At 43.7% G+C, this 26,299-nt stretch overlaps 2 protein-coding genes across 2 annotated transcripts in view; one reads left to right on the forward strand and one right to left on the reverse strand.

Annotated features, from left to right (window-relative positions):
- masp1 (MBL associated serine protease 1) overlaps nt 1–16,645 on the reverse strand; it is a 26,220-nt gene extending 9,575 nt beyond the window's left edge. The window contains exons 1-4 of the mRNA XM_049576020.1: nt 16,465–16,645; nt 13,980–14,193; nt 11,305–11,482; nt 7,242–7,373 (exon numbers count right to left, since the gene is read on the reverse strand). Coding sequence (XP_049431977.1) covers nt 7,242–7,373; nt 11,305–11,482; nt 13,980–14,193; nt 16,465–16,469 — 529 coding nt within the window. The 5' untranslated portion in view covers nt 16,470–16,645. The remainder of the gene's footprint in view (nt 1–7,241; nt 7,374–11,304; nt 11,483–13,979; nt 14,194–16,464) is intronic.
- Nucleotides 16,646–17,171: 526 nt separating this feature from the next.
- clrn1 (clarin 1) lies at nt 17,172–25,401 on the forward strand. Its single transcript, XM_049576033.1, has 3 exons — nt 17,172–17,546; nt 20,709–20,888; nt 23,369–25,401. Exons 1-3 carry the CDS (start codon nt 17,294–17,296, stop codon nt 23,632–23,634), a joined length of 699 nt encoding a protein of 232 aa, XP_049431990.1. The 5' UTR covers nt 17,172–17,293; the 3' UTR covers nt 23,635–25,401.
- The last annotated feature ends 898 nt before the right edge of the window (nt 25,402–26,299 follow it).

Raw genomic sequence — 26,299 nt, forward strand, 5'->3', positions numbered from 1 at the left:
CTTTACCATGAGACACTGATATATACATCCACTTTACCATGAGACACTGATATATGCATCCACTTTACCATGAGACACTGATATATGCATCCACTTTACCATGAGGCACTGATATATACATCCACTTTACCATAAGACACTGATATATGCATCCACTTTACCATGAGACACTGATATATACATCCACTTTACCATGAGGCACTGATATATCCATCCACTTTACCATGAGGCACTGATATATACATCCACTTTACCATGAGACACTGATATATGCATCCACTTTACCATGAGACACTGATATATGCATCCACTTTACCATGAGGCACTGATATATACATCCACTTTACCATAAGACACTGATATATGCATCCACTTTACCATGAGACACTGATATATGCATCCACTTTACCATGAGGCACTGATATATCCATCCACTTTACCATGAGGCACTGATATATACATCCACTTTACCATGAGACACTGATATATGCATCCACTTTACCATGAGACACTGATATATGCATCCACTTTACCATGAGGCACTGATATATGCATCCACTTTACCATGAGACACTGATATATGCATCCACTTTACCATGAGACACTGATATATCCATCCACTTTACCATGAGACACTGATATATGCATCCACTTTACCATGAGGCACTGATATATCCATCCACTTTACCATGAGGCACTGATATATCCATCCACTTTACCATGAGACACTGATATATGCATCCACTTTACCATGAGGCACTGATATATGCATCCACTTTACCATGAGGCACTGATATATCCATCCACTTTACCATGAGACACTGATATATACATCCACTTTACCATGAGGCACTGATATATCCATCCACTTTACCATGAGACACTGATATATGCATCCACTTTACCATGAGGCACTGATATATACATCCACTTTACCATGAGACACTGATATATGCATCCACTTTACCATGAGACACTGATATATACATCCACTTTACCATGAGGCACTGATATATCCATCCACTTTACCATGAGGCACTGATATATACATCCACTTTACCATGAGACACTGATATATGCATCCACTTTACCATGAGACACTGATATATGCATCCACTTTACCATGAGGCACTGATATATACATCCACTTTACCATGAGACACTGATATATGCATCCACTTTACCATGAGACACTGATATATGCATCCACTTTACCATGAGGCACTGATATATCCATCCACTTTACCATGAGACACTGATATATGCATCCACTTTACCATGAGGCACTGATATATCCATCCACTTTACCATGAGACACTGATATATGCATCCACTTTACCATGAGGCACTGATATATACATCCACTTTACCATGAGGCACTGATATATCCATCCACTTTACCATGAGACACTGATATATCCATCCACTTTACCATGAGGCACTGATATATCCATCCACTTTACCATGAGACACTGATATATGCATCCACTTTACCATGAGGCACTGATATATACATCCACTTTACCATAAGACACTGATATATGCATCCACTTTACCATGAGACACTGATATATACATCCACTTTACCATGAGGCACTGATATATCCATCCACTTTACCATGAGGCACTGATATATACATCCACTTTACCATGAGACACTGATATATGCATCCACTTTACCATGAGGCACTGATATATACATCCACTTTACCATGAGACACTGATATATGCATCCACTTTACCATGAGACACTGATATATGCATCCACTTTACCATGAGGCACTGATATATACATCCACTTTACCATGAGACACTGATATACATCCACTTTACCATGAGACACTGATATATGCATCCACTTTACCATGAGGCACTGATATATCCATCCACTTTACCATGAGACACTGATATATGCATCCACTTTACCATGAGGCACTGATATATCCATCCACTTTACCATGAGGCACTGATATATCCATCCACTTTACCATGAGACACTGATATATGCATCCACTTTACCATGAGGCACTGATATATGCATCCACTTTACCATGAGACACTGATATATATCCATCCACTTTACCATGAGGCACTGATATATACATCCACTTTACCATGAGACACTGATATATCCATCCACTTTACCATGAGACACTGATATATGCATCCACTTTACCATGAGACACTGATTTATTCATCCACTTTACCATGAGACACTGATATATGCATCCACTTTACCATGAGGCACTGATATATACATCCACTTTACCATGAGGCACTGATATATCCATCCACTTTACCATGAGGCACTGATATATCCATCCACTTTACCATGAGGCACTGATATATGCATCCACTTTACCATGAGACACTGATATATGCATCCACTTTACCATGAGGCACTGATATATACATCCACTTTACCATGAGGCACTGATATATGCATCCACTTTACCATGAGACACTGATATATACATCCACTTTACCATGAGGCACTGATATATGCATCCACTTTACCATGAGGCACTGATATATGCATCCACTTTACCATGAGGCACTGATATATCCATCCACTTTACCATGAGACACTGATATATCCATCCACTTTACCATGAGGCACTGATATATGCATCCACTTTACCATGAGGCACTGATATATGCATCCACTTTACCATGAGACACTGATATATGCATCCACTTAACCATGAGACACTGATATATACATCCACTTTACCATGAGGCACTGATATATACATCCACTTTACCATGAGGCACTGATATATCCATCCACTTTACCATGAGGCACTGATATATCCATCCACTTTACCATGAGACACTGATATATGCATCCACTTTACCATGAGGCACTGATATATACATCCACTTTACCATGAGGCACTGATATATCCATCCACTTTACCATGAGGCACTGATATATCCATCCACTTTACCATGAGGCACTGATATATGCATCCACTTTACCATGAGGCACTGATATATACATCCACTTTACCATGAGACACTGATATATGCATCCACTTTACCATGAGGCACTGATATATGCATCCACTTTACCATGAGGCACTGATATATGCATCCACTTTACCATGAGGCACTGATATATACATCCACTTTACCATGAGGCACTGATATATGCATCCACTTTACCATGAGGCACTGATATATCCATCCACTTTACCATGAGACACTGATATATCCATCCACTTTACCATGAGGCACTGATATATGCATCCACTTTACCATGAGGCACTGATATATGCATCCACTTTACCATGAGGCACTGATATATGCATCCACTTTACCATGAGGCACTGATATATGCATCCACTTTACCATGAGGCACTGATATATACATCCACTTTACCATGAGACACTGATATATCCATCCACTTTACCATGAGGCACTGATATATGCATCCACTTTACCATGAGACACTGATATATGCATCCACTTTACCATGAGACACTGATATATGCATCCACTTTACCATGAGACACTGATATATCCATCCACTTTACCATGAGGCACTGATATATGCATCCACTTTACCATGAGACACTGATATATCCATCCACTTTACCATGAGACATTGATATATACATCCACTTTACCATGAGGCACTGATATATGCATCCACTTTACCATGAGGCACTGATATATGCATCCACTTTACCATGAGGCACTGATATATGCATCCACTTTACCATGAGGCACTGATATATCCATCCACTTTACCATGAGGCACTGATATATGCATCCACTTTACCATGAGACACTGATATATCCATCCACTTTACCATGAGGCACTGATATATCCATCCACTTTACCATGAGACACTGATATATACATCCACTTTACCATGAGGCACTGATATATCCATCCACTTTACCATGAGGCACTGATATATCCATCCACTTTACCATGAGGCACTGATATATCCATCCACTTTACCATGAGACACTGATATATCCATCCACTTTACCATGAGGCACTGATATATGCATCCACTTTACCATGAGGCACTGATATATACATCCACTTTACCATGAGACACTGATATATGCATCCACTTTACCATGAGACACTGATATATCCATCCACTTTACCATGAGGCACTGATATATCCATCCACTTTACCATGAGGCACTGATATATACATCCACTTTACCATGAGACACTGATATATGCATCCACTTTACCATGAGGCACTGATATATACATCCACTTTACCATGAGACACTGATATATACATCCACTTTACCATGAGGCACTGATATATACATCCACTTTACCATGAGACACTGATATATACATCCACTTTACCATGAGACACTGATATATGCATCCACTTTACCATGAGACACTGATATATCCATCCACTTTACCATGAGACACTGATATATCCATCCACTTTACCATGAGGCACTGATATATACATCCACTTTACCATGAGACACTGATATATACATCCACTTTACCATGAGACACTGATATATGCATCCACTTTACCATGAGACACTGATATATGTATCCACTTTACCATGAGACACTGATATATCCATCCACTTTACCATGAGACACTGATATATGCATCCACTTTACCATGAGACACTGATATATACATCCACTTTACCATGAGACACTGATATATACATCCACTTTACCATGAGACACTGATATATGCATCCACTTTACCATGAGACACTGATATATGCATCCACTTTACCATGAGACACTGATATATACATCCACTTTACCATGAGACACTGATATATGCATCCACTTTACCATGAGACACTGATATATACATCCACTTTACCATGAGACACTGATATATGCATCCACTTTACCATGAGACACTGATATATGCATCCACTTTACCATGAGACACTGATATATACATCCACTTTACCATGAGACACTGATATATGCATCCACTTTACCATGAGACACTGATATATGCATCCACTTTACCATGAGACACTGATATATGCATCCACTTTACCATGAGACACTGATATATACATCCACTTTACCATGAGACACTGATATATACATCCACTTTACCATGAGACACTGATATATCCATCCACTTTACCATGAGACACTGATATATGCATCCACTTTACCATGAGACACTGATATATGCATCCACTTTACCATGAGACACTGATATATACATCCACTTTACCATGAGACACTGATATATGCATCCACTTTACCATGAGACACTGATATATGCATCCACTTTACCATGAGACACTGATATATGCATCCACTTTACCATGAGGCACTGATATATGCATCCACTTTACCATGAGGCACTGATATATACATCCACTTTACCATGAGACACTGATATATGCATCCACTTTACCATGAGACACTGATATATGCATCCACTTTACCATGAGGCACTGATATATGCATCCACTTTACCATGAGACACTGATATATCCATCCACTTTACCATGAGGCACTGATATATCCATCCACTTTACCATAAGGCACTGATATATCCATCCACTTTACCATGAGGCACTGATATATCCATCCACTTTACCATGAGACACTGATATATCCATCCACTTTACCATGAGACACTGATATATGCATCCACTTTACCATGAGACACTGATATATGCATCCACTTTACCATGAGACACTGATATATCCATCCACTTTACCATGAGACACTGATATATCCATCCACTTTACCATGAGACACTGATATATGCATCCACTTTACCATGAGACACTGATATATCCATCCACTTTACCATGAGGCACTGATATATACATCCACTTTACCATGAGGCACTGATATATGCATCCACTTTACCATGAGACACTGATATATGCATCCACTTTACCATGAGACACTGATATATCCATCCACTTTACCATGAGACACTGATATATCCATCCACTTTACCATGAGACACTGATATATGCATCCACTTTACCATGAGGCACTGATATATCCATCCACTTTACCATGAGACACTGATATATCCATCCACTTTACCATGAGACACTGATATATCCATCCACTTTACCATGAGACACTGATATATGCATCCACTTTACCATGAGACACTGATATATCCATCCACTTTACCATGAGACACTGATATATGCATCCACTTTACCATGAGGCACTGATATATCCATCCACTTTACCATGAGACACTGATATATCCATCCACTTTACCATGAGGCACTGATATATCCATCCACTTTACCATGAGGCACTGATATATGCATCCACTTTACCATGAGGCACTGATATATCCATCCACTTTACCATGAGACACTGATATATCCATCCACTTTACCATGAGACACTGATATATGCATCCACTTTACCATGAGGCACTGATATATCCATCCACTTTACCATGAGACACTGATATATGCATCCACTTTACCATGAGGCACTGATATATCCATCCACTTTACCATGAGGCACTGATATATCCATCCACTTTACCATGAGACACTGATATATCCATCCACTTTACCATGAGGCACTGATATATCCATCCACTTTACCATGAGGCACTGATATATCCATCCACTTTACCATGAGACACTGATATATCCATCCACTTTACCATGAGACACTGATATATGCATCCACTTTACCATGAGACACTGATATATCCATCCACTTTACCATGAGGCACTGATATATACATCCACTTTACCATGAGACACTGATATATCCATCCACTTTACCATGAGGCACTGATATATCCATCCACTTTACCATGAGACACTGATATATGCATCCACTTTACCATGAGGCACTGATATATCCATCCACTTTACCATGAGACACTGATATATCCATCCACTTTACCATGAGGCACTGATATATCCATCCACTTTACCATGAGGCACTGATATATCCATCCACTTTACCATGAGGCACTGATATATCCATCCACTTTACCATGAGACACTGATATATGCATCCACTTTACCATGAGACACTGATATATCCATCCACTTTACCATGAGGCACTGATATATACATTTTACATATAGAAATGTATGTTTTGTATATCTTTAAAATGTGAACCAACAGTCAACAGCAGCAGAAGAAGACAGCAGTCTTAATTCATGATGTTTCTTCCATCAGGATGAACACAGACCTAGGTTGGGTTCATAACCTAAGTGTGTGTCAGGTTATGACACCATAACCGGTCTCACCTCTGCAGGTGCGGTTGTCAGAGTGAAGCAGGTAACCATAGCGACAGGAGCAGTAGTATCCTCCGATGTAGTTATGGCAGAAGTGATCACAGAGGAGGTCTTCATCACTGCGCTCGCTGCACTCGTCCATGTCTGAGGAGAGGGAGACAGAGACAAAGGTCAGAGGGAGACATCAGAGTTTACATGTCCCTGACTCGTCTCCAGCATGTTATCAGCTGTGTGAACCTGCAGGAGGTCAAACTGACATGTTTGGACATTACTTATCTTCCGCAGCGTCATGTGTCTGAGCTTCACTGGTTCATGTTTCTTCTTATCTGCACATATTTCTGCTTCTTATAAACATTCACTAACTCTCAGAGCTGAAAACAGAAACCAGTCTCTCTGCTCTCTGTTGCTTCTGTCCGTCCAATGTTTTCAGGACTGTTCAGCTGCTAATGGCGTCTCAGTGCTCCTGTGATATTAACACAGATTAAGATGAGCTTATATTCATAGACTGACCATTGTTGAGAATTAAGACAGATCATTTCCCGCCTAACAAACATTTAAAATTATAACTTATCAACACACTGATTCTGTTTGTGGGTGAAACATCATTTTTAAAAGCTTTATTTATATAGAATAAATATAATTTATAAAATATGTTTATCTGCGTTCACTTCTTTAACCTCTGAACTTGTCTCAGACAAAAACTCATAACTTCAATTCAAACTGTGTTAAAAGCCTTTAAAATCTAAAACTAACAGAACATCCTGAGAACGTCGAGTCAAAATGTTCTGCCATAAAAGTCTTCGTCTTAAAATATCATTTTTAAGAAAATGTTGGTCCTTTAAAGATGTGTCACAGATTTTTGTCAACTGTCAGATTACAACAAAAACTATACAGAAAAGATATTATTGGCAGATACACAGACGAGTGAAGGTTGTGGACTGTAAACTGGTTTTCTGACTGATTCATTTCACTGGGTGGTGAACGGTACAGGGACAGTTTCATATTAGTTGTAAATAAATTTGGGAATTTGTTGAAATAATTTTTGACTTACAAAAAGAAATGTAAGAAGTTTTACTTCTACCTGCTGCTTTTTGGACAGTTATATGCCTTCTTTGTTTTTTTAATTATGTTATTTTTATATATATTTTTGGTTTGAAATAATTCATTCATTTATCAGGTATGACAGGAGGAAACTACATCACAGGGACTTCCTGTCTCACTTCCTGGTTTCAACAAAGGTGTGAACGCTGCTCTGGTCATTCATATTTTATGATTCATTAAATAATATTTCTGTCAGGTGAATCTGAAGGTGTAACAGGTCGACTCCGTCTGTCTTTAAATCCAAACTAAAAAAGAATTTTCATCAGCATAAAGAAAACTCTGAGCAACTCGACTACACCCGCTGTGACATTAATAAATCTAAAACTTTTTGTCACCTCCGTCACATCTGACCTCTGACATCCGTCATGTCTGATATTTAAGACAACATTCAATCAGAGGGAGGTTCAACAGTCCAGACGTTGATCCTTGAACATTATTGAAGAGTAAAGTCCTCTGCTCACTGAGACTGTTTGTTTGTTTGTGATGCGTCTTGTTAATCCATCATCTGAAAATAATTGTTACACACAGAAACCTCTCACACTGAGTCTGATGAGTTTTATTCTGTTGTGAAAATATGCAACACGAGACAAAATGAAAGACACATTTCCTCCTTTGCCTCTCTGACCTGCAGTTACCTATCTGAAGGGGCGGAGCTGACCTCCCTTTCTGTCTCCTCCTCCTCCTCCTCCTCTTCCTCATCATCCTCCTGAATTTTACTATTTGACCTATTGAACATCTGAGTTATGAAATGATTCTGTTCCTCTGTCTCGTGTCAGCTGTGTTCACTGATTAAGTCAGACGTCTCTTAACGACTCTGACGGAGGAGAAAAACACAGGAAGTTGAACCTGTTCTGAAACTTTTGATGACAGACGACAGATTCGGACTCAGTGTGAAAACACGACACAATGTGAGGTCGTATTCATTTTTACAACTGTGACAATTTCGGACAAAAAAACGGATTCAGGCCCCGATCACACAGCAAGTGTTTCAGCAGCTGGAGGCACCTTTTTGATGCCTTGATTTTAATAAGAATGAAATTTCTGCTCGCTGGACGATAGACAGCAGGTTGTCAAACTGCCCCTGAGTCGTCCTAAAATCTGCCTGTAAGCGTCCATGATGGAGGAGAAGCTCCTGGACCAACTGGTGGTACTCCCTATGATCCAGCCTCTTTTTTAGGGTCTCATGTACCCACACAGATCTCTGTTTATCTGCTGACAGCCTCTCACCCTCAACCAGAGCTACAGACAGCACCCTCTGCCTCAACATGGCAGCAACTACACACTGGTTAACAGTAGATTGATTACATGGGAAGTTTAGGGTGAGGAGGTGATGGGGTGGTTGCCTGGCAACAATAATTTACTAGTGACATTCAGTTAAAAAAAAAAAAAAAAAAGAAGGCAGTGTGGCGCGCCTCCTGTTTTGTAACCTGCAGAACTCTTCCTATGTGATCGAGGCCTCAGAGTGTGAAGACCTTAGAAATCAAAAACCTCCAAAATAAGTTTTTTTGTCACCGCTTTAAAGAACGAGTGACATTTAGTGTAAATCTGGTCCCCGTGTATGTTACTGGCGTCACTGCAGAGACACAAAGACCGGCGCCGACAGTCACACACACTTAAGCTGCGTTCACACCGTGCGCGAGTGAAACGAATTACTCGTTCGTAACGCGCGAGTTTGGACGCTGGACCATTTTGTTAATTCGCATTATTGCGTCATTGGCACGAGTAGGGGGGAAGCCGGCTGTGCTAACTGGAGCTAAGCTAGTGCTAACGTTCATAGTACAACCATTTTGTAAACTAATAAAAGACATATTTACAAACTTACCAAGTAGACCAGTCTCCTCGGCGACTTTCACCCAAGCCTGCTCGTTTTTGTTGCGGTCTCTGCAGAGTAGACACGTAGTATCATATAGCTCCGGGTAGCCGCACACCGCAATGATAAGTTTCTCCTCCATCTCGGCATCAACAACTGGACATCAGGGCGTCAAGACGTCACTGACGACCACGGCTTGAGATAACCACCATCGCTGCTTTGTACCTGCTCTGGAAGTCCCAGATGCGTCGGAGGGCCAAACGCCGTCCTTTTTTAGGTTCACCCTATCCTGCAGAAGCGCATCCAGCTCGGCAAGTTTCTCCACCTCCTCCAGGAACTCCGTCTGGATGATAGCTGCTTTCAGCGGTACTTCAGGCTGACTGGGGCCCAGTTTGAGGACCTGGTGGCGAGGGTTGGCGCCAGGATCTACCGGCAGGACACCAACTACAGGCGCTCGATTTCAGCTGCGGAGCGTCTGTCCATCTGTCTCCGGTGAGTAGCAGTTTATTGTTGTTATTGTTGATTCTCCCGACGTCACTGGCGTGTGTCAACAACGTCCAGTTGTTGACACACGCCAGTGACGTCGGGAGAATCTCAACGCTGATTGGCTTTCAATTCGTCACGTGAATTCGCCTCAAAAGTTCAATATTTTCAACTCAAACGATGAGGCGTTGGACGCGAATGTCGCAGTGCGCTAGACGCCTCTATCGCGTCCATCGCGTCGCGCTAGACGCGTCCATCGCACCACCCGGCGCGAATTCGCACCTAATCGCGTCTTTGCATTGACTTTGTATGCAATCTTGACGCGCGAATTTGCGAATTCGCGTTTGGTGGGAACGCAGCTTTACAGTGACGTTTGAAAGAGTTCTTCAGCTCGTTGTTCAGGTCCTATGACGTCTCTTATTGTCCTGACGCTGTGTTCCTAATATAAAGACAGTTTTTACACTGTGTCACATTAATAATGAGTCAGCTGTGAAACTTTTGGTGTGACATCATCAGTGAAATATCTGTGGTGAATCGGACTTTGAGACGAGGCTGAGAGACGTTTATAGTGATGCTGAACTCGTGTCGCCGACAGCAAACGCGGCCTGTTCTTAATCAATCTGCCTGTGAGTGTGTGATCGGCCTCTGGTGGCCATCAGAGGAACTGCGGCGGTGCCTCACCCACAGCACTGTAGTGAGCCATGAATCCAGAGTATCGCTCCTCGTTGGAGAAGTCGGAGCGGAAGACGACGCTGAGGGAGTTCCTGGGCGACGTGATGACCTGCTGAGCCGGCACCGCCTCCGTGTCCGTCTCCTCCCGCCCACAGAACAACGCCAGCACCTCCCCCTCCGCCTCCACCTGGACACCACCAAACACAGGGACACACTGCGTCATAAAAATACTACAGTACAAGTTCCTGTAACAATATTGCAGTATGAGTTACAGTGTTACCTGAGGAAAAGTATCCGAGTATTATCAGTACAAAGTAGTTTACTGTGGAGGTGTACGACGGCAACGTCAGAAAAAAAAAATTAAAATAATAATATCAAATATAAATATTAGGGGTGACCCCGAATAGTCGATGAGTCGGTGATTCAACATCAACATCAACATCAATTTTATTTATAAAGCCCAATATCACAAATCACAATTTGCCTCACAGGGCTTTACAGCATACAACATCCCTCTGTCCTTATGACCCTCACAGCTGATCAGGAAAAACTCCCCAAAAAACCCTTTAACGGGGAAAAAACGGTAGAAACCTCAGGAAGAGCAACTGAGGAGGGATCCCTCTTCCAGGACGGACAGACGTGCAATAGATGTCGTACAGAACAGATCAGCATGATAAATTAACAGTAATCCACATGACACAATGAGACAGAGAGAGAGAGAGAGAGAGAGAGAGAGAGAGAGAGAGAGAGAGAGAGATGCAGGTAATGACAGTAGCTTACAACAACATTAATGAAAGTAATAATATTATAGTTATAGTTCTGGCTACTGTGGTACAATATGTTGAAAGTATGTATTAATATCTGGCAGTATACATGTGTGACAATAGTCATATGTGTATAATAACAGTAGAAGTATGACTAATGACTAATGATGGCAGCAGCAGCAGCAGGAGGCATCTGGCAGGACCACGGCAGCAGCACAACCACACACGTCACGCTGTCCAGGCACCGCTGTGATATGATTCGATTCGGAGAAGTCTGATTCGACTGCCAGTCTCATAACTGTGGTTATGAAACAAGACCGTACCATTCTGACTATATGGGGGTGCTCACTGCTGCTGAACATCTTGATTTGACGTAGAATGTATTTGTTTTCTAGTTATTCATGATATATAGCCTATTGTGATACAAACATCAGCCTAATTTCTGCTGCTAGTGAAATTATACATAATAAATGAAGACAGTGACATATTTTCAATAAAAAACATGAGTTAAATCTTACTTTCAAGCTTTTGTAGTACAACGAATTTCAGAATTGTGTGAGTGCGGACGGAGAGCGGGCGGCAGTGTTTGATACAGGAAGCTCGATATGGACTTGAAAATCAGTTTCGGAGTGGAGGGCTGTCCCCTGTTTAATCAGTAGACATAATCATTACTACACATGAATAAATCACCCAGTTGCTCGATCCAAATAAGCGGAGGTGAGTGAGTGCGCTGCAGGACCATCAGAGCAGCATCGAGGCCTACGGTGCTCTCAAATCAAACTTTTTTGAAGGATTATTCATTTACTTGAAGTGTCTTGAAACTAATTTCACCGCTGATTGTTTTCTTGATAGACTCTGATTTTTTATTTGGCTACTTTTCGTCCGACGTGGTCAAACAATTGAGAGCGGGGTTGGAATTGGGGGGTTAGATCACCACATGATTCCCGAGCGCGGCACCGCTGCTGCTCACCGCTCCCTCAGGGGATGGGTCAACAAATTTCACACACAATCAGTGGAACTTTAACTTTAACGCAAATGAGCTCATTAATCAATGAGGGGGAAACAACATGATTCAACGATTCGTCAGCTAAAGGAAAAATCTGTCAAATCAGATTCGACTATGAAAATTCTTAGTCGGGGACACCCCTAATAAATATTGATAAATATTAAATTAAATAAATAATAAAAAACAAACTCCTATTCTAACAATATAGTTATTGATCTCATTATAACGTGAAATGTTCATCATTATCATCATTAAATCCCTTATATTTAATTCAAGTGTAAGATATTGTTTACAAACAGTTTGAGTCGTCACTCACTGCAGCGCCGCGTCATCTGTTGTTACTTTATGACATCATCACCCTTAAACAAACTCCTCCAATAAAAGGCTTTGTTTGAATAACATGATTCATCTGATGAAACGAGTCGTCAGGTTGATCAACACAAACAAACATGATGACATTAATATATGTAAAATACACCAGAACCTTTTGACTCTGAACTCACTCACTGTGACAGGACACGGCTGTAACCATGGTAACAACATCACAAACTGAAAATTAACACATCCCATCTTCTTCCAGTGACACTCATCACCTCCTGACCGACCTGTCTTCTTCTCTGACAGCTGTGTTTTTAATATTGTTTGTGTTAAAGAACTTTTTAAAATGTTTTTTTTTATTCTATGTTTACAAGTCTCTTCATTCAGTTTGTCTCTGATCTGGAACCTCTCCGCCCTTCCATGTGCAGACATGAAGGGCGGAGGTCAGAGGGGTCATAGAGGTCAGAGGTCAGAGAGGTTTGCTCTCTCAGCCTCACACTGTCCATGTGTATAAAGTGTGAGGCAGAGCAGCAGCAGAGACTTCTGGGACACTGATGAGTCAGACACAACATGACCATGATGCATCGGGCTCTCACCTTCACGTAGTCGTACTCACACAGGTACGACGGCTCCAGGTCGAAGTGGCTGAAGTACAGTTTCACCAGGAAGCCGGTGGGGATGCTGATGTTCCAGCGATGCTCCGCCTCCCGCGGATACGGCTCCGGGAAGTTTGGAGACTGCAGGCTGCCGTACATCTCCGATAGTAGCTGAGCGTCCGCCACCAGGAGGAGGAGGAGCAACGCCAACGCACTGTGGGAGAGACATCATCATCATCATCATTATTAGATTCACCACCTTGGCGTGGGGGAGGAGTCTGTGTGTCCCTGTGGGAGCTGGGTTGTTCGGGGCTAACAGCTCCTGAAGTAGGCGGGGCCAGACTCAGAGCAACTCAACAACGCCCTGATGTTACCATGCTATTAGACTTTGAGTACCTCCCCCCCGTACCAGGCGACCAACCTGTTCAACTGCTCCTTAACCCTCAAAGATTCAGACCGCCGCCACCGCCACTACCGCCGCCACCGCCGCCACCGCCTAAAAACAGCTGTTGTTCTGAAATGTTTAAAACGTTTGAACAGCTTTGAAAAGTCTGGTAACGTGGAGACTCTCAGCTCCTCGGTGGTTCAGATCAGATGTCTCGTCTGGACGTTCAGATTCTGTAGCAGAGGGAAACCTTATCGTTCAGTCCTCAACTGTGGATGCTTCGTCCCGCCCATGTGTTCTGATTGGTTCAGAATTTCACTGTGGTGGGTTAGACATCATCTGTGCCACCAATCAGCATCCGTTACAGTATTGGGGTTTGGTTTAGCTGACAGGAAGTTGGTCCGTTTGCTGCAGGAAAACGAAACACAACCAGGAAGAGTTGGGAGTATTTCTGTCAAACAAGTCACCTGCGACATTGAAGCTGATCCTCGCCAGGTTCAGACGCAGACAGCTGCTGCAGCGAGGCAGCGCTCAGACTGAACATAGGAGTTTCACTGATAACCTCTGAGTATAGTCTCATAATAAATGTCTTTAAAATAACTTGATGAGGTTGTGTTTGTGTTCACAGGAAAAAACACAGAATTTTTACTGAGGTTGAAAAAAAAAAAAATCTGTTAAATTTATCCATCATCATGAAAACAAATGTAAAACTGTGACTTTGAATGAGTTCGACTGAAACTTGAGGTTCTCCTGATTAAAATAATAAAATCAACACAGTGTCACCACCTGACACCTGAGCAGCTGTCTCACAGGTGACCCGACAGACTCCGCAGGTCACAGGTGACCCGACAGACCCCGCAGGTCACAGGTGACCCGACAGACTCCGCAGGTCACAGGTGACCCGACAGACCCCGCAGGTCACAGGTGACCCGACAGACTCCGCAGGTCACAGGTGACCCGACAGACTCCGCAGGTCACAGGTGACCCGACAGACCCCGCAGGTCACAGGTGACCCGACAGACCCCGCAGGTCACATGGCAGCTGTCTCACAGGTTTGATCACAGTGACACAAACTGGGACCAAACTGAAACCAGTCACTTCCAACACACAGATATTACAACCAGGCTGCTGAGAGAGCGCGACCCTGACCTGCCCACCGAGGTGCTGACTGACCCAGCTGGTCTTCAGCTGCTGAGCTCGAGGCGACTCCAAACACAGAGCCATGACAGAAGAAGAAGAAGAAGGTGACACAGCGACGCCTCAGACTCAGGACGACCACCAATAACCATAAAGGTAAAATAACAAAGGTGAGATATTTAAAGCGTCGCTGACTCAACACAGAGAAACAACCAGAGATCATTTCAACAAAGAGACGACCTCTGGAACAAAGGTCACCAGGTCAGAGCGGACGATACGACCTCACATCAATATCAGCAATAACTGAACATTTGATCTCGGTTATGATCAAAGAATTTAATTTGTGTTTTTGTCCTCAGAGTTGACTGATCAGGTCTGGACTGTAAATCTGCTCCAATAGTAAAGCTGGAGATTATTTCTAACGACAGATGGTTGTGATTTAAATCTAATCTGATTATTTATTAACGTCACCTTTAGTTTGAATATAAAAACTCTAAAAAATAACTTTCATATCTTTTAAACTAAACATTAGAAAACATCTTTTAAAAATGTCTCATTTTAGTTTGAAAGTAAAAATCCTAAAATAAAAACAAATATTTTTTAAATATAAAGTTTAAGGATCCAAAAACTTTTATAAAGCTGATGTGTGAACAGCTGATATAATGAACACACACTGAGTTAATGTCACTTCCTGTTATTGTTGTGTTGACAGAAATAATTAAAGTTAAACTGTAGCTATGATCAGCTGACGCTGCAGCGACACCTGCAGGCCATGATGTCATTTGTTTTCTTTTGTTTGTCTTTTTCTAAGCTAAAACAAATCAGTCGTTTATCCGTCAGTGTGTTGGAGTTTTATAAGCTGTGAAATAAACTGAACTAATAAACATCACATATTTTCAGGCTGCAGAAACAAACAAACTGAACTGATCGATTGATTAATTAGTAATAAATCGATTAACAGACCTCATTCTGCAGCACAGACCTCAGCTCCTCTGTCTGTCTCTGTCCCTGTGTCGCTCTGTGTCTCTGTGTCTCTGCACTCGCGGAGCCTCGCGCACTTCAGCGCTACGTGCAGTCACGTGTGACGTGAGTGAGGAGCTCGACGTCATCGCGTTAAGTAAAGTCCTGCTGAAACTCCACAGAGACATAAAAACATGTTTTACAGATAAGAAGTGCTTTTGTTTGTAGGAAATATATTTTGTTGACCTGCTATGTTTGTTTGTTTGTTTGTTTGTTTGTTTGTTTGTGAAACATGATAAAATATAATAAAGATGTTGTTTATTAGTCTGACAGGTCTGTTTATATTTACAGAACAACAAGCATCAGTTTGTACAAACACTGCAGGAACATTTAACACTCACCATCATCACCATCATCACCATCATCACCATCACCATCACCATCATCACCATCATCATCACCATCATCATCATCACAGTACTGGGGGGGAGTTTGTCCCGTGTACTCAGTGACGTCATCCCGCCACAGTTGACAAATAAAAGTGTTTGTGTTAAAATAAAAATAAACTAAAATAAATGAAATAAAAGTTGTGTTGAAAGTTTTATTTTGAAGGAGCCACCGGGGGGCGCCACCTGCCCACCTGTCACACTCTGCTCTTTACGCCCCGCCCTCCTCCAGCCCCTGGTTGCCATGGTGACGTGAACACTGAGGTCAGTGAGTGTGTAGCTGTGCTGTGTGTCTCTGTGTGTTGTTGTGATAATTATTATAATAAATCAGCGGGTGGAGGAGCGGGGGCGGCGGGTGGTGTCCTCCTCCTCCTCCTCCTCCCGTCATGCCGAGCCGACAGAAGCAGCTGCTCTTCTCCACCTCCGGCCTCCTGGGTCTGTGCTGCGCCCTGACGGCGGCGGTGTCCACCGGGCTGCCGCTGTGGCTCCGCGGGGCCGTGCTGTGCCGAACCGGGGCCGAGCTGGTGAACGCGACGGGAGCCGAGCTGGACCAGTTCCTGGGAGAGCTGCAGTACGGCCTGTTCAGCGGGCACAGGGTGAAGCAGTGCGGGCTGGGGGGGAGGCCGTCCCGCTTCTCCTGTGAGTCTCTGCAGACACACACACACACACACACACACACACACACACACACACACACAGGTCACCTGAGTGACGTCAGCACAGGTGCAGAGCTGCTCTCTCATCCAGGAGAAATATTAAAGTCATGAAGTTTTTATCTGGATAGTTTTAAAGACTCCTTACAGAGGTTATTAAAGGTCAGTCTGCTCAAACTCTGATTGGCTGTTAGTAGTGACAATCAACAGGTGACGTCATGGGCTGGTTAATTATTCAGAGCTGTGAATTATTCAGTTTCTTTACAAAGACAAAACACACCTGACACACCTGAGTGTCTCTGAGTGTCAGGGCTCCGTCTAATTCCTGCTGACGTCAAAGTTCTCCTGTGTCATAGCTGAATGAGCCTGAGCTGCAGGTCGAATACACGTCCGAGCTGTGACGCGCACTTTCATAAAAACAGACGAGGATTGTTTCTCTGTTTGAAAATAAACAGCTGCACAACATGGAATATGATATCAGATAAAGAGCAGGCTGTACGGTAACATCTTATTTATTTATTTATTTATTTATTTATCTTTGTTGATTCATTTGTTTCATTTGGTGTTCATGGTTTCAGTAAAATGAACCAAGCTAACGATGTTAGCGTCTCCGTACTCACACAAGTTCAAACATTTATATCTGTGTGTGCAATCTAAGCAGCTAACTAACATTAGCTCAGGAAGCTAACTGACGTTAGCTCAGGAAGCTAACTAACATTCGCTCAGGTAGCTAACTAACTTTAGCTCAGGAAGCTAACTAACATTCGCTCAGGTAGCTAACTAACTTTAGCTCAGGAAGCTAACTAACATTAGCTCAGGAAGCTAATTAATATTAGCTCAGGAAGCTAACTAACATTAGCTCAAGTAGCTAACTAACATTAGCTCAGGTAGCTAACTAACGTTAGCTCAGGAAGCTAACTAACTATGCTGACCAAACATCCTCTTTTGCCCGGACATGTCCACTTTTCACATCCCGTCCGGGGCGTCCGGGGGGGGTTTTATAAACTGATGATAATGTCCGGTTTTCTGTGTGTTTGTGTGTGTGTGTTAGAGTGCGGCACGGGCAGCATATTTCTGTCCGAACCCGAACCGAGCCCGACATTATTTAATGACCAAAGCACTGAGTTTGTGTCACACAGTGGTTACAGGCTATTTAACAGGCCGGGCGTGCTCAGCGGAGAGGGAGACCTCCGTGTTTGAGACGGGAGCGGGAGGCGGGAGGTCTGAGGCTTCTAGCGAGAGGAGAGGGAGAAATAAAACAAAATAAGATAAAATAGGAAAAACCTGTCTCCCTCTTTTGTTTTATTTTCAGCGTTTAATCAAGGCGGAGGCGGGCGGCTGGAGGTCCGAGACTTCCAGCGAGGAGAGAGGTAGAAACAAACAGCCAATGTGTGTGTGTGTGTGTTATGTTCAGGTGTTGTCACGTAAACAGTAAACATAACAGTGCTCAAGCAATAAACAGGACAGACAATAGGATTTTATTTATTTTTACACTACATTTTCACTGAAAGCTGACTGAATCCGACCCGAGCCCGAATACAATTTATACATTTTTGACTGAACCCGGCCCGACCCGTCGGGCTCAGATCGCCAGTGTGTGTATGTGTCCACTATTGGGGCCTATCTGAATTTCTGTCTTTGAGAGATATTATTTTGTAATATAACTGAATTTTCTATCCATGCATATAAATTTTAAATATATTAAAATTATAAGGCATCTTTGAGTAAACTGTGAGTATCATTTAAGTAGGCTATGTCGTGGTCGGCCGAGTGTCCTCTTTTTTGGAAATCAAAATATGGTCAGCCTATAACTAACATTAGCTCAGGTAGCTAACTAACATTAGCTCAGGTGGCTAACTAACATTAGCTCAGGTGGCTAACTAACATTAGCTCAGGAAGCTAACTAACATTAGCTCAGGTGGCTAACTAACATTAGCTCAGGTGGCTAACTAACATTAGCTCAGGTGGCTAACTCTAAACTCTGTAGGATCCATATTGAAACGTGGACAAAGGCCAAAGTTATTCAACAATGATCAGTTTCCTGTCTCCAACATGTCGGTGTGTTTCATCAGGTCTGTTGTCACAGGCCTCTAGTGGAGACAGGCCTTTATCTGCTCAGACATGCAGCCACACAGGACCAGTGACAGAGCGGGTGTTGAACTGACGTTTGACGGTAGTCGTGCATCTCTTTACTGAACTATAACAACATATCGAGGTGAGCTGAGGTTTGTCGTTTACTAGAATAAGACGAGGAGATGAACTCTGAAGCAGGAAGTGCTCTGATTGTCCCCTCAGCACAGCTTCCTGTCTGACACTCTGATGTCACACAGGCATGACCTCTGACCCATCAGAACCTCTGTGACGTGCACAAACATTCATCACTGTGTTACCTGAGTGATCTATAACATTGTCTTACAGCACGCTGGGAAACTCCGCCCACTCAGTCCCACCACGCCACAGCATGATCAGAGCACAGTGACAGTGATGATTATTGGCAGCAAACTAATAGTCTGATTAACTCAAGTTTTCATCTGTGTCGACGTCACGTGTGTCATGTGTGTCACGTGTGTCACGTGTGGGCGTGTCAGCTGCAGGAGCCACAGTGGGCGGAGTTTCATTTCTCGATCAGGCTGTAAAGTTTAAAGATGACATCATCAGGTCATCAGGGGTTAAAATACACTGTAATCATGCTGCAAACACGACCATGTCCCAGGTGCATCAGAGGTTGTTTGTTGGTCTGCAGCTCTGCACGAATCCCCCCCCCACCCCCACCATGGCTCTTATAAACCAGTCCCAGTGTTTACTGGTCCCAGTTAATGGGAGCAGTGGGCCGTCACTAACAGCAGCTTTCTGCCTGACTGATCCTCTGTGAACACACACACACACGCACACACACACACACACACACACTGTGAATACACACACAAACACACACACACACACACACTGTGAATACACACACAAACACACACACACACACACACTGTGAATACACACACAAACACACACACACACACACACACACTGTGAATACACACACACACACACACACACACACACACAGATAGAGCAGTACGTGTCACAGACAGGAAGTGACCTCACAGCGTGATGGCAGACTCACCCTCAGGTTAACCTTTTCCTGTCCCAGTCTTCCCAGACCTGCTGAGCGCCATCCCCATCGGCCTCCACGTCTCCGTCATCTTCTTCTGTGGTGTGGTCATCGTCTTCTCCTCCGTGGCTACCGGCTTCTTCTTCTTCAATGCCTTCGGCCGACCCTACGAGACGCTGCAAGGCCCCATGGGACTTTACCTGTGGACCTTCATCAGCTGTGAGACACATCATCATGACAACATCACTGATAACTCCATAGCCCCTTTTTAGACAGGAGTTGTGTAAATCTGCAGGAAAGCCCAGTCAGTGTTTTTTCAGCATTGGCAGTATAAAAACAAAATCAGGGAGTGCAGCAAAATGCCACCTACCTACTTTTGTTTATACAGAATGCGCCTTTTTCGGGGCAATGTGGGGCGTGAGCAAGTAACAAAACGTGTAGCTCAGCGTGTGACGTAAACAGTGACGTGGGAGGGAAGGGGAGGGTGGTGTTCCTCCAGTTTCAGTCAGACATGTTTACGTGTATCAGCAGGATGCCGTAGTTTGACCTGAATGTGGGCGGGGCTTGGGACGGAGCACCTGCTGCAGCAAGCCAACACGCCGTCTGTGGTCATTTTGACTTGACCAGCGGACTTCACTACAAGCTGATTGGCTGTTGAAACAGGTGACGTGCTTTAAAACCAGCTGCCGGCCATTTGACCAGCTGAGTGTCAGGTGACACCATCAGCCGGCTTGAGTCCAGCTCAGACCGGCCAGTTCACACCACTGACACTTTTCTCTGTGACGTTCTGAAACGGTTTTGTCTTGTCGTGAATCTGTGGTCTGAAGTGGACTTTAGAAACATCAGCTGCAGGTTAACGCTATCACACACACCTGCGTCTGTGTGTGTGAGGACGTCATTGTTCACTCTCACTAACAGTTTCAGGACTGAACAAAGCTGGAATGAAATTTATCAAAGATCTGACAAAGTTGTCTTCAGGGATTCTGGGTAGAAAGTTTAGAGGTGGGTCTGTGATTCTCTGAGTGGGCGGGGCTAAGTGAGGTCTTTGTGAGAGGTGTCAGCTGAACGCTAACAGATTTAACGTCATCGGGTACAACCCTCAGATGATAGAGAGACGTTAATAACAGACTGCAGGACGGACTGAAGACAAGAAGGACTTATCTGAGACATTTGGTCGGAGTAGTATGACAGAGACAGGAGGAGGGACATCGAGCTGTGGATCACAGTCTGTGAGGTGTCGACTCCTTCACTTTAGACTGATCTAAAGCCCCATCTCCACCAAACCCTTTCAGTCCAGCACCTCTGGAACCAGCAGTAAGCCTTCAGACATGGTACCTAGACCCTCGGTGTGTTCAGACAGTCCTCTTAAATGTGGGCGGGGTTGTTGTCACTCACTGCTCCGTCCAGCACTCGCTGTATTTCCTCATCAGCGGTGACACAGATGGAAGTCTGCACCTGGTTTATCGTCCACAGAACGAGGCTGCACGCCCACATTTTCACAACAAAATAGAACAGGCTGCAGTGAGAGTCTCTCTCCATGGGATATTTCAAAATAGCAGCTTTGTGCATTTAGTCCTTCTCAGTGTAGGGTATCACTGTAGGATAATAACACAGTGCACTGTGGGATAGCAGCCAGCTCCCCTGCGACCCTGAAGAGGATTAGCCCAGACAGGAAGTGTCTGATAATTGGTGTGATTAGAGAAACAGAGTCCGAGGCAGGAGACGGCGAGACGGGAGAAGAAAAGGCCACAGGAAACAACCTGAGAGACGACACGCCTCTGATGTCATCTCACCTCACCTCCACCTGCTGTCAGCCTGTCATCTACTGTCACTCACTCACACTCATTCACTAACCCCTCACAGTTAATGAAGATAATCAGTACGGTTCACCTGACAGCCCGCAGGACGTGACACATTTTATTCAAGAACAGACAGGAAGACTTCATTCTGACTGAGTCCAGTTCAGACCACAGATTCACGACAAGACAAAACCTTTTCAGAACGTCACAGAGAAAAGTGTCAGCGGTGTGAACTGGCCGGTCTGAGCTGGACTCAATCCGGCTGATGGTGTCACCTGACACTCAGCTGGTCAAATGGCCGGCAGCTGGTTTTAAAGCACGTCACCTGTTTCGACAGCCAATCAGCTTGTAGTGAAGTCCGCTGGTCAAGTCAAAATGACCACAGACGGCGTGTTGGCTTGCTGCAGCAGGTGCTCCGTCCCCACCGAGCCCTCTGTTTCCGTCCTCACGGTGTGCTGGTGTCGGACGGTGGGTCTCTGCTTATGTGCGGACATGACGGAGCATGATACAGCCAACAACAGGAAGTTCTCTGAGCTGAGAAAATAGAAACACTGACGTTAAGTGATAAATATGTTTCTGTAAATATTCAGACATCTGTCAGGCTCTGGTCTGATCACGTTTCTCCACCTCCATCAGATTTCCTGCTGCACCATCAGTCCCCACGTACACCACCTTTGACCTGATGTCACATTTGATCGTAGCCTCAGCTCACGTCCACGTAGATACACGTAGAGCTTTACGTTGAAATAACCTCATGCCCAGTTTTGTTGTACGTTAGTTTCATTGATGAGAGCCACTGTGAGGGACCAGAAAACTTCACAATCAAAGTTATAAATAAATAAAAACACGTTGTTAATTAGGTGAAACTTTACTGACGGTGACTTCCTGTTTGTGTGGCAGGTCTCTGCAGCTGTCTGGTGATGATCCTGTTTGCGTCGGAGGTGAAACTTCATCATCTGTCCGATCGGATCGCCAACTTCAATGAGGTGAACTTTGTCTTCCAGACATACACCGAGCACTACGACCGATCCTTCTGGCTCTTCTTCCTTGTCTTCCTCCTCCACTCGCTCAACTTCCTGCTGATCCGACTGGCGGGGATCCAGTTTCCCTTCCAGGAGAGCAAAGAGGCGGACCTGAGCGGGGGGGCGGCGGACCTCATGTACTGAGATGTGAAACAGAAACCTGTGAAGGACAATAGACTGAGACAGACAGAGACAGATGTGGACAGCTGCAGACACGTTCTGTCTGTGGTGTACATGACACGCCCGGACAAACCACCAGTGTTGCCAACTTAGCGACTTTGTCCCTATATTTAGCGACTTTTCAGACCCCTCTAGCGACTCTTTTTCAAAAAAGCGACTAGCGACAAATCTAGTGACTTTTTCTGATGTTATTGAAGACTTCTGGAGACTCTGTTGTGAGAGCACGTATCATTCTTATTCTTCTGAACGAGCAGCGGATGCTGCCGTGCCGTGGGCTCCCTCCCAGCTGCAGTCAGAGCAGCAGATGTTAACCCCTCCACGTCCAGACTGCAAGTGAATCGCACATGCGCGGAACCGCCGCTGGCTGGTCTCGACCTGGTTTACAGTCAGGGCGGGATGTAAACGTAAAATTTTCTTTGTCTGATATAAATCACTGAAAGAAGGTTCATTTGTAGTTCTAAACATATTTAGGGTGTTTTTTACTCAGTTTTTGTCTCTCCCACGACGTTATTCCTCTCTCCTACAGCAGCCATTACAATTACATGCTTATGGACAATTATGCAAATTAGGCGATTACGCCATTTAGCGACTTCTAGCGACTTTTAGGACAGCCAATAGCTACTTTTCTTACTGAGGAGTTGGCAACAGTGCAGACCACGCCCACCACACGTACAAGACAATCCCACCAACGGGACTGCTCTCTGAACCCTGCTGCGATGCTACGATGTAGTGAATGTAGCAACAATCCACTTCACGATTCATCATACATTAAGACGTCATTCACTTCATAAGTAACGAGGTGTGACCCTTACTGTTACCCTTACCCTGACCTTAACCTCCTCTCTTTTAATATTATTACTTTTTAGCTAGCTAATCCCTAACTTAGCATTAGCATAAGTAATGAGATGTAGCCTTCCTGTTACCCTTATGTCAACTGAAGATGGTTAGCTGATTGCTAACTTAGCATAAGTAGCAAGGTGTGACCCTTACTGTTACCCTTACCCTAACCTTAACCACATCTATTTTAACGTAATGCTTCTTAGCTAACGTTAGCTAATCACTAACGTAGTAATTTCAGTGGGACTTTGGCATCAGGGCTGAGGAAGGGGGGCGGGGGGGGGCTGATCGTGGACTGACGTGTAGGTGAAGGTGGGCGGAGTCACGAAGCAGCTGCAGTCATACCTGCTTGAACTCAGCAGCCATTTTAAAATACGTCATTCATCACTTCCTGTCTGACAAACTGTTAGATGTGTGGTGAATAAAGGGTCAGTCCACAGACAACAACTAACAAGTGTTTTTATTATCCTTCACTGAGGATTCATGCGTCTTGTTTAGTTTGATACGTTTACGTCATGTGACAACATTCACACATTTGTTTTGTTCGAGTTCATGTTTAATGTCACCAGAATATTTTAGGACTTTTGATTCAAAGTGAAATCATGATCTTGTTCCAGCTCTGATTTAGTGACTGTTTTTTATGACAGGAAGTGACATCATTAATAAGACTCTTAACTGATTCATGAAACTATGTATTTTGTCTCTAGCACAGATTTGATATGAAGACTTGTCTGTACCTGTGGTGTCTGTCGTCCTCTGGTGTTTCCTGTCTGAAGGTGTTTCTGTATTTGTTGTATCAGACGGACGTTCTGACAATGATGACGACGTCTGTGTGTGACCGTTCTACAGAGTAAAGCTTCACCTGTGTGTTCAGGAACATTATTCTGCTTCCTGTCTCTTCTCTGGTTTCTGTTTAATGGATGTTTAATCATGACGGACATCAGAGACAATGAGATGTCTCACAGACCGTCTCTGTGTCCTCTCAGCTCTCTGTTGTCTTTGTCCTGTTGGACGTCCATGTCTACAGTGTCCTGTAAAAGCTTGGACAGCCCTGGTCAAAGTTTTGTTTCCTGTGAGTGGTTGGAGAAACATCCGCCTGCAGAGCTGTAGAGATGCCATTTTAGACGTTCACATGTGCGAGCACCAGACTCTCAGTTTAATGTTTGACAGAAGGATATTGTTAAAAACATATGTTAGATAGTTGTTGTAAAAAAGCATATTTAAAGCAGAAACTTTTCTACTACCTAGCACATTAGCTTGTTAGCTAACGCTGTCTCCTGATCAGCTCCTTAATCATCTATCAATAGAGAATATAGAAACATTTTAGGAGGAGCACTGAGAGGAAACGTGTTCTCTGTTCAGATGATCCTTCATGTTTGTTTGTGGCTGCAGCGTTAGCTCGCTGAAAAGTTTACTCTTTAAAATGTTGATTAAAACGTCTCCATCTGTTGGTGCTTTGACTTGGATTAGTGCTAAAATGGACGAGGAACACGTCCACCCACCCTGAAGACAGGGACGTGAAACCCCCGGGGACATGTAAGACAAGTGTCCTGAGTCTGAGCTCCTGAACAGCCTCCATCAGACCCGCTGACCCAGGCTGTGATCTGCTCCTCTGCTATAAGAACCAGACGGAGGGCAGAACGTCAGTGGGCGGGGTCTGTCGGCTTTCCTCAGTGTGAGACATGGACTCTGTCCTTTTTCCCTGGAGGTTTCGTGTTCGTCCGGCTCATCCATCCTAACTTTCACCCTCGACAGACAGACAGCAAGGTTTTAAAGTGGAAATAAAAAAACT

Source organism: Epinephelus fuscoguttatus, linkage group LG5 (genome assembly GCF_011397635.1).
Source record: "Epinephelus fuscoguttatus linkage group LG5, E.fuscoguttatus.final_Chr_v1".
NCBI classification, from domain to species: Eukaryota; Metazoa; Chordata; class Actinopteri; order Perciformes; family Serranidae; genus Epinephelus; species Epinephelus fuscoguttatus.

Coding starts and splice junctions, on each gene's coding strand:
- clrn1 (XM_049576033.1), top strand. CDS start 17,294: ATGCCGAGCCGACAGAAGCAGCTGCTCTTCTCCACCTCCGGCCTCCTG. Junction 17,547..20,708: donor GAGGCCGTCCCGCTTCTCCT/GTGAGTCTCTGC, acceptor TTCCTGTCCCAG/TCTTCCCAGACCTGCTGAGC. Junction 20,889..23,368: donor CCTGTGGACCTTCATCAGCT/GTGAGACACATC, acceptor TTTGTGTGGCAG/GTCTCTGCAGCTGTCTGGTG.